General features: G+C 40.6%; 1 protein-coding gene across 3 annotated transcripts in view; it reads right to left on the minus strand.

Annotated features, from left to right (window-relative positions):
• Agxt2 (alanine--glyoxylate aminotransferase 2) overlaps window positions 1-10,412 on the minus strand; it is a 43,594-nt gene that overhangs the window by 26,667 nt on the left and 6,515 nt on the right. For 2 of the 3 annotated variants that reach the window (XR_008719440.1, XM_055601056.1), the window contains exons 2-5: window positions 7,514-7,602; window positions 5,258-5,442; window positions 2,701-2,824; window positions 760-854 (exon numbers count right to left, since the gene is read on the minus strand). Coding sequence is in view for 2 of the 3 variants with exons in the window: in XM_055601056.1 (XP_055457031.1) it covers window positions 760-854; window positions 2,701-2,824; window positions 5,258-5,442; window positions 7,514-7,602 (493 nt within the window). In the remaining variant the exon portion in view is untranslated. The remainder of the gene's footprint in view (window positions 1-759; window positions 855-2,700; window positions 2,825-5,257; window positions 5,443-7,513; window positions 7,603-10,412) is intronic. The other variant, XM_055601057.1, reaches the window with a different exon arrangement.

Consider the following 10,412-nt stretch of genomic DNA (forward strand, 5'->3'; position numbering starts at 1 on the left):
TGATGAAACTGCTTCTCAGTGTCACTGGGGAGTGCTGTCCTCTTTGTGTGACTCATGGGACATTATTTACCAAGTAAGAAACAGTTTTGGTTTCCTTTGAACCTGAAACAGTCATTCTTAGTATAAATCATCATAATCAGTTTCCACGTCAGAGTCATCCTTCATTGAGCTCCAAATTTTATGTGAAAGAATGGTCATGAAAAGGGAGGAAGAAATACGTCAAATTCTGGTCAATAGTACTGGACTGCTTCAAATAGATCAATACTTATCTGGAAGTGTTCTGAAAGGTTATTTTGATAAGATACACTCACAATACATTATTACCGTATTTATTTGATAACACAATGTTTCTTTAGGCTTATGAAAAAACACACGTGTGCTTTACATGTAATCTGTGGTGTGCTATGACACAAATCTTTGATTTAGATAAAAATCATTCTGATATGGATTTAACACTGGAGTAACTTCTTTGTTTCATCACCTTTTTCTACTATGTTATTTGTGTCTTTTATGTGGTAAGGATGCAAACTAGGAACACACTTTTCTGTTATTTTAAATGCTAATATATTCATTAGGAGCTTATGAGACCAATTTGGATGGACTTATCTACCACCAAAATTGCTGGTTTGATCCTGCCCTCAACTGGACATTGGAAGAATGCTGGGGAAATGCTTCTTTTCTGTGCCACAACTTATAAATGCACATTTAGTGTTGGGATGAGTCAGTGTTGCTAAGATGAATGTTATAAAATACGGTTACCTGAAAGAAATGATGTCTGTGTGATTTGAGTATGCTCTGGCCATCACCATGGCCAGGTCATTGGCTTCTGATCCACTGTTCACCAAGAAAATGACCTCATGAGGAAAGGAAGACACATGACATAGTACTTTAGTTCTCTGTTGCTCGATTCATGTGACATTGCTAAAGACCATGCAGTCTAGCATCTGTTAAAAAGAGTTCCCTTTGGTTCTGTTGCTCTCCTTTTGGAGCTTCTGTTCCCTCACGGTCTTTCTATCTCCTGCTTCTTTTGTACTCTGCCCAAAGCTTGACTATGAGTGTCAGCATCTGCTTTAATACCCTGCTGGGTAGAGTTTTTCCTGAGACTGATATGGTCCAACCAAGGACCATTCATGGAGATAACCTAGAACACCGGCACATATGTACCAATGTCAGTTTAGTGTCCAAGTTGTTTCCTAGTAAGGGAAAAGGGGCTGTCTCTGACATGAACTCAGTGGCTGGCTCTTTGATCACCTCGCCCTGAGGGGGAGGGGCAGCCTTACCAAGCCACAGAGGAAGACTATGTAGACAGTCCTGATGAGACCTGATAGACTAGGGTCAAATTGAAGGGGAGGAGGACTTCCCCTATCAGTGGACTCAGGGAGGGTCATAGGAAAAGAAGGGGGAGGGAAGGTAGGATTAGAAGAGGATTGGGGATGAGGGAGGGTGCTACAGGTGGGATACAAAGTAAATAAGTTGTAATAAAAATTTTTAAAAAGGGCAAAAAAAAAGAATTCCCTTTAGGTCAGCTTCTGTTTCCATCACTCTCCCCCTTTTAACTACTACACAAATGCTACATCCCTTCCTTGAACAACTGTTATATGCTAAAAAAAAAAAATGGCTTAGAGGTTGACTCATTTGTGACAGTCTGAGTTTTTTTTTTATTAGCTTTAATGGATGAGCTGCAAAATGGGAAGATGGAAAAACTCTTGGAAAGGCTAATGGTGGTTAGCAGCAGAGACTAGCCATGGATGAGGTTCTTTGGTGCCTAAACATAACTCATCCTATGTACTTACTAATGGAGGCATTGAATGAGGCAGGGCCTCAACCTAGAAGCTTGAGTTATCCCACCTTGATGTTGCTGTGTGACTGTGGAAACAAAATTCAGCTCAGTCTGAACAAAATGATGGGAAGAACTGAAGAGGTCCAGCTCCTCTGAACAAGGTTAAGGAAGCATGCATTGGCTGCTTTTCTGACTACCCTGTTTCTACTCTGCCATGAACTCTGGATCTGAACACAAGTGATGGCCATTCCAAATGTCTTCTTCTATTCTGGATAACATACTAAAAGGAATATCGAGATGATTGAGTAAAGTAATAACTAAGACCTATGTGCTGAGCACTAGCATAAATCTTACACACACACACACACACACACACACACACGCACACGCACGCGCGCACACGCACACACACACACACACATTTATGTACTCATTTAATGCCTGCATTTAAATCTTGGCAAAGGTCTTTAGATGTCAGTTCAGTGTCAACTTTTACTCATTTCAGATGCAGAAAATATCCCATTCCATTAAAACGTCTAGGTGCATTTTAGATTAATGTTATTTATTTATAATTAATAGCCCCGGCATTTATAAAAGAAGAAATGAAACTAACTTTGCAGAAATAATGTGGAGTAGAAAGAAGGAAATCTCTTCATCATACCGAAGAGCATCTGGAGGGCTGGGATTCCCAAAAAGAGATTTCTGGAGAGATGCAAGAAGATGACCAAAGAGAGAAAGGCAGGGGGCTCAGAGGGCACACATGTGAATGTTGGACTGTTTCAGCAGCAGCTCATAGACCTCTTTTTTCAGCTTGAGTGCTTTTAGGTATGGCTACCTCTTTACCATGGCAGACTTTCAATGCTCAGACCAAATCCCTTGGGATCACAGGTCCCCACTCTTGTGAGCTGGGAGCACTGTACCTTAAGAGGCTCAGGAAGAAGTGCCAAAAGCTTCTCTGCATATTCATGCATTGGAGAGTGGAAGAAGACAGAACTAGTGTGCCACAGGTGGTTCATCTGCTTCTGTGCTACTGCAGTTACCTTCCTGGAGAAACATAGACCCAGTTAAGCACACACCACCCGCAGGCACGTCCTCTCCCCTGGGCCCTTGAGTCTGGACTCTGCACTACTTCTTCAAGAGTTTCAGGAGGACTCCACTCCTCTTGTTGGAGCAGTGTTTGGTGGTAAGAAATATCTTATAATGCTGAAATCTCATCCTCAGTTTAACTGTACAGGTCAGAAAGCTCATGATGAGACCAAATAGCAACTAAAGGCAGATAAACATGCAGGGCCCAGATAGGAGGGCCTTGGGAAGGTGGTGATGTTTGAACTTGATCTAATGGGTGGCAGTGCCTAGGGTTTGACTCATACCAATTCTCTTTGCTATTAATATCGGACACACCAAAAAATTAGGTCAATGATTGAATAATCTTGAGACATACCAGCCTAAAGAAATTCCTTTGCTATGGGACTTGTTAGTGCCTTTGCCTGGAATAGTGCTACTCCTAAGAAGGAGAGAGGGAGAGTTCATACTGTGTCTCATTGTTATCATTTTTTGGAACTCCTTTCCAAGGGGCAACTCCTGTGATTATTATTTCGCAAACCCCACTTAAGAAAATTGTAAAGTGTCAATAAAATTTTTTAAAAAGAGATGAGATCCTTGAGAACAGCATCACTGATAGAAATAAATCTAAGAGCTACATGACATGTAGAATGGAAAGGACATGAATTATTTCTAATGAAGTAGCCAGCTACATGGACAAAGTTCCCTTCCCCTGGAGAAGAGAAGAGCTCTGAAGACATCTGTGTTGATGAGAACTGTGGAAAGAGAAAACCCTAGGGTTAGGGAGTATTCAGTGGAGGCTCCAGATCTATGCTATCAGGTTGGCTGTAGGAAATGAAAAGAAGGAAAACTCAAAGACAATCTTGACTTTCTTGCCTAGAACTCTGGGAAATTCCAGGAATGACTGAGGGATACAACTGTCTCTCCAGCAGGTTTCACATGTATTTCCTGAATAAGTGACTACGTGACTAAAGTTCATTTTGTGGAGAAGATGGATTTAGTTTTAGAATATGTTGAGTTAGGAGATATTCTGTACAGTACTGAGGAATGTGGGGCAGCCTGATGCATTCTCTGAGTGTATCCAACTTGTTATTGTCTTTTGGTGAGGCTCCAAGACTAAAGCTATTATTTTGGATAACCAGGAGGAAAATATAGCTACATAAACAGGGCAGGAGGATAGTTATAAAGGCAAGATGAAAGAAGTAAAGAAAGAAGGAGACACGGAGATAAAGACAGAACAATGATCCCCAGAGTCAGGGTCAGGTGGAGATTAGAAGCGGTACAAAGTCATGAGAGAGATGTCCACTGTCCGGGACATTGTCAGCGCTGAGATGATTCAGCTTATGTGGTTCTCTGCTTCATGAACGTTAGCTTGTATGCTCAGGACTTGCACCTCCTGGAAACAAAAGAGGCAAGAATGGGAAGTAGGGAAGGAGAAAGCTGAGCGTGGAAGCCCAACAAGCAAGTTAATGTTGGAAGAGGGAAAGTTTCCTCCCCTAGGGAAAGAGCTGTAGGCAGGCATTGACTCCTGGGAGAAGGCTTTTATCCTCTCCCAGGGATGAGCCCCTTAGTGCTGCTCCATGCAGAGTGGTCAGCTCTGAAACTGCAGACACATGAACAACAAAATAAACTTGGCAGGTTATATGAATATATGTCTGTGCAACACATATCTACATAACAAACACAATCAAGAAAAAGATTATCTACTTGAGAGTGGGTGAAATGTAAGAAGGGAGGGTAGGTGGGAAAGGCTAGGGGTGGAAAGTGATGTAGTCCTCTTTCAGTTACAAATACGTTTAAAAAAGTGTCATCATAACTATAATAAAATAGCATATTATATAATAAATTTTTAAGAGATGGGAATGGCCACATAGAAACTGAGAGGATCAGGGATAAGTGTGCTGAAAGTGTGTGTGGAGAGCTGGCCATGGCTTCAGATAATTTTAACTTTATTTCACACATTTCTAAGTAAATTTCCAGCTAGGGTTGAATCCCTCTGTTATAATTTCATTCCCCACCAGTCTCTCAGAGTCCACAGAGGTGATCTGCTGTGGATCTAGCCGTTATTTCTCTTGATTCATACTTCATGCGAAGCACCTGTGTCTATGTTTGGCCGCTGCATGCCACTTGCCCTTTTCCTCAGTCTATCCCTGCCTTTGGAAAGCTTTCTTCATTAAGAAACACACAGACAGTGAGTCCCACACTGCATGTGTAATAGAGATGACCAAAGCTTCCATCAGCAAGAAAAACTGTGCAGAATCAAGTTTGCTTGTTTCCTTGCAGAAGAAAGCATGTAGGTTCATGCCGTTACAGACTGTAACAGATATAATCCAAAACCAGGGTGTATGAAGCAAGGCTTCCGAGTTGCATGAATGATAGTTTCCCCACATTTTTCTGGACTTTAAGGATACTCACGGGTGGCAGTGACCAACACTAACAGTCACAATCCCGGAGAAGAAGTCCAGATATCTGTTTCCCTCAGAATCAAAGAGCCACTCCATATGTCCTTGGTGGAGCAGCAAAGGCTTCTGGAAATATGCTGTTTCCACAGGAGAAAGGTGCTGCTTATGAATTTCCAGGACTCGGCTGTAGGCAAGGGACTATGGATAGACAAATTAAAATTTGTTTTCTTAGTCCCGGGTCCTACAAGATGCAGAGTAGGTCCTAGTCCTTTTTATGACCTGAACACATGACTGATTCCCACAAGGCTTACTATTGGGCACATTACCTAATATGTCCTGAGAAAATTGAAGTCTTTTTTGTTTAGCAGGTGATGCTATTCATTGTATTCCTTTTTTTATTTATGATTCCTTCCTAAGGTGTACATAATGACGGGAACTGGAGTACTGACTTCTTAATGGAAAGCCTGGGTTTCAAGTTGATTTTACCATAAATATAAAATAAAAAAGTTTGGAAATAAGTACTTAAATTAATGTCATATTTGTTACTATAGGTTTTTCAAAAATTAAAAACAAAACAAAACTTAACTAAATAAATGGCTGGCCATGGAGGTACACACCTTTAATTCCAGAACTTGTGAGGCAAAGGTAGATGGATCTTCACGAGTTCCAGGACAGCCAGGGCCACATAGAAAGAACCTACCTCAAAAACAAACAAACAAACAAGCAAACCAAATAAATGAAGTGGTGGTGATGTTGGCCATTGAGTCCAAGGCCTTCCTTGTGCATGCTAGGGCAGGGCCTTACCACTGAGTTTCAGACCAAACCTTTCTCTCTCTGAATACACTTGTATGTATGTGTACATGTGTGTAAATACACAGATACACAGGCAGGTGTGCCCAGGTAATGTGTGTGTGAGGACAATCTCAATGTTGAGTATCTTCTTCAATTGTTCTTCACATTGGTTTTTGGACACTGGTCTCTCGCTGACTCTGGAGCTCACTGATTCTAAGAGCAGGGCTGTTTTCCCAGTATCACTGTGATGGCCATTTGTGTTGTCATGCCCAGCATTTTATGTGGTGACTGGGAATCTGAACTTAGGTCCTTATACTTCCTAGCCAACATCCTACTCACTGAGCCAATTCTCTAACCCAGCATGTTGTAAATAATAAAACCGCTTCCAACATCTTAGAGTTTGTTTTTTTCCCCTGTTGCTGTGATAAAATACTCTGATCAAAGTGACTTAAATTGGCCATGAGGGGTTCAGAGCTTTAATCCCATCACTCATAAGGCAGGGACAGGTGGATCTCTATGTGTTTAAAGCTAGCCTGGTCCTAGACAGCCAGGATCACATAGGGAGACACTGTCTCAAACACAAAAACCAGAAAAAGCAAGCAGACAAACGAACAAACAAAAGCAAACTAAGGGCAGGTTTATTCTGGCTCACCGTTCAGGCTCTAGTCTATCATGGGGGTAAGTCACAGTGAAAAGATATTGACAGGGCTGGTCATGTTGTACTCACAACCAAGAAACAGAACAACAAATGCATGTGCCCAGTCAGCTTGTCCTCTTTATTCAGTCCAGTACCCTAAGCTCGGGAATATTCCCACTCGAAATTAAAAAGAATTTTTAAACATCAGTCAGTGTTATCAAGATAATTCTCCACAGGCACACAAGGGGGTCACTTCTCAGTTGCTTTTAGATTCTATCAAGTTGACAATTAACACTAAGCACCATGCCCATGTTTTTCTTCTAGATAGCACCTGATTATTGAATTTAAAATTTAGGTCTAACAATGATGTAGAATAAAATGATTGCTGTGTGTATGAGGGAGGGGGTGAGAAGAGAGGAGACACAGAGAGAAATCATTGTTACTCTGACAACAGGAAAACATATTTTTTGGCGGGGGGGGGAACATAGAAAGGTCGTGTGATGTGTTGCCGTGCATAAACTAAGATAAGAGCATTATAAAATAAAAAGCAAGTGATTTCACACTGAGTGTATGCCCATTAATTGTGTATGTATCATCTTGTAATATTCCTTTCTTGTGCTTTCTATCTCTATCTCACATATGCTCATTAGTTCATATATAGCTAAAAATAGTGCAAGAAGGCTTCAGATATTCTGTAAGACTTAAGGAATAGGCTAGCATAAGATTGTTGACTGACATAGAAGTATTATTTGTGTGTCCGTTGGTGAACAACTTTGGAAGTCTTGTGATCTCCCAAGGGTGACCTCTTTTTTTTTTCTCTTCTGAACCCCTGGGTCTTACCTGGTATCTCTCGGGCGAGAAGTCACATGGTGGCATGCTGGGCTTCGTATGAAGCATGAGCTTTGGTACAGATATCCAGGAGGCACCTACTGAAACGATGGGAATTAGGATCTTCAGTTAAGCATGATATACAGCTCTTTGTGTTAATCACTTATGGTTACCTGGGCCAATTAGGCAAATCTGTTTCTTCCTTTAATAAAATAAAACAAAAAATAAACCCAAAATAGTTTTGGTTTTAATGCTGAGTTATTTTTTTTAATTTTTACAATTTATTCATTTTATATCCTGATTGTAGTCCCCTCCATCATCTATTACCAGTTCCACCCTCCCTCCTTCTTCCCCCTATCCTCTACCCTTTCCCCTAATCCACTGAAAGGGAAAGTCTTCTGCCACTGCCATCTGACTGTAGCTTATCAAGTCTCATCAGGATTAATGCCGAGGTATCTTAATAATAGATTGTCTGGGGGGAAATGGTTGAATGTAGTACAAAAAGATAAGGCAGATAAGGAAGTAACAATCCTTTTTTTTCATATAGCCTTCTCACCAGCTTAGAGAACTCAATTCAAGCCAATGCTATTTTTGTTGACTTTATCATCAGGTAGCAATACAGTGTGCAGTAAATATTCATCCACTTTGTTAATAAACATGTTTTATTTTTTTAAAAATTTAACTTTATCTTTTATAATTTATTCAATTTATATCCTGATTGCAGCCACCTCCCTCCAGATCCCATTCTCCTTTCTCCTTTCCCCCTATTCCCCTCCCCTATTTATCAGAAATCGGGGCCCTCCTCCTCTACCATTTGACTATAGCCTATCAAGTCTCATTAGGACTGCTTACATTCTCTTTCTCTGTGGCCTGGCAATACCCACCCCCCACCAGAGGGAAGTGATCAAAGAGCAGACAACAGAGTTGATGCTAGAGACAACTCCTGCTCCCCTTACTAGGGAACCCACATGAAGACTGGGTGCCTATCAGTTATATCTGAGCAGGGAGGGGATCTATCTTCTCTTCATGCATCATCCTTGTTTGGTATATCAGTCTTTGCAGGTCCCAATGGGTCAGTATTTGTTGGCAATGTTGGTCTTCTTATGGAGCTCCCGTCCACTCCAGTTCCTTCTATTTCCCATAACTCTCTCAGAACTCTTTCCTACAATTTCCTGTGCTCTGCCCAAAGTTTGGCTCAAGACCCAGTTATTCCACTCCTGACCATATACCCCAAAGATGCTCCACCATATAACTATGTTCATAGGAGCTTCATTCATAATAGCCAGAATCTTGAAGCAACCTAAATGACCTTCAACCAAAGAATGGATACAGAAATTGTGGTACATTTACACAATGGAATATTACTCAATTATTAAAAACAAGGAAATCATGAAACCTGTAGGTAAATGGATGGAACTAGAAAATAATCATGTTTTCTAAGCTGCATGTTGTTTAGTGCATAAACTCTATTGTGTGGTCCGATGCTTGATACGTGGTTGTCTCTCCATACATGGATTCTTTGCTGTTGGCAATTCTAATAGGGAGCTAGGAGAAATGGGTGTTAGGTGATGCGCTGTAAAAATGTCTGAAACCAGACCTAGAAGATAACACCCTGTCCTTAAGAATGGGCCACCAACCTAAGACTGTTGGAAAGGGAGAAAAGTTGAGAAGAAAGAATCATTAAATTCTCAGAGCTGGGAAAGACTTTTAGATTAGGGAGAACATTGAAATTCTTATGTATATGTAAGCTAAAGCTGTTTCTTTAATTTGTTTAAGTTCACCAAAGTAGTTAGAAGGAACAAGAATGAACCTAAAAGTTGTGGACTCCAAGCCTAGGATTCCTTTTCTGCTCACCTTTTCTTGACAGCACAGACCCTGACCTCTCATATAAGTGGAAGGTACAATGCAGACACCTAGAGTCTTTATAAGTAGTCTGGGAAGAGAATGATTCTAATGTAGAATATTTGAGGTGAGTTTTGAGGTAATTTCATCAGTGGAAAGAGCTGAGGAAGAGATGCCCCTGGGAGCTCTCAGTGTGTGGAGGAAATGCTGATGTGTGGCTGTGAAGACACAGGTTTGAGAATCTCAATGAACAACGTGTTTCTAAATGAATCAGGAATGGAATAACTGTGGATGTAGTTTCTTTCAAAATCCCATTCATTTTTTTTTTCTGCTCCAAATAATCACTAATGTCACAAATTTGTTCTTACTTTAAAAGTAAGTGGCTTTTGACTATTTATGCATAAGAATGACAGGAAAAAGACAGCTTAAGTATTCTGAGAATTTCACTTTCTGAAAGCTTTTTATTGTGTGCTAGTCACTCTTCTGAAACGGCGAAAAAGGAGTGATTCTGAGAATTCAAAAATCCTTTATTCCACCGTCCTTATGTTCCTATCTGTAAAATTGGAGTTGTCCAATAAGGGGGCTGTAAGTTCACTGATTCTAATGCTGTAAGAATTAATGAGAGTGCACTGGAAAGGAAAGAGAAACTGATGGAAAAGACTTTCCAGAGAAAAGCTGAAATTTTAGTCAAGGCAGACTCATCACACAGTCACTCAGTTACTCACTCACGTGCTCGCTCTCTTACTCTAACTCATTCATTCAACAAAAGGAGAGGCATATAAATGATGAAGCAAAGGTTCTAAGTGAAATCCATAAATACATTAAAGAAAAAAGGAAAATGAGACAAGAAGAAGATAAGTAAAAAAGGAGCTGGGCATGTCTGTAATCCCAGCACTCAGAGAGACAAGAACAGGCTGATCTCTGTGAGTTTGAGGCCAGCCTGGTCTACAAAGCAAGTCCAGGACAGCCAAGGCTATACAGAGAAACTTTGTCTTGAAAAATAAAAAAAAATCAAGAGAAGAAGAAGAAGAAGAAGAAGAAGAAGAAGAAGAAGAAGAAGAAGAAGAAG

Source organism: Psammomys obesus, unplaced genomic scaffold, assembly GCF_907164565.1.
Source record: "Psammomys obesus unplaced genomic scaffold, mPsaObe1.curated_primary_1811, whole genome shotgun sequence".
In the NCBI taxonomy this organism is placed as follows: domain Eukaryota; kingdom Metazoa; phylum Chordata; class Mammalia; order Rodentia; family Muridae; genus Psammomys; species Psammomys obesus.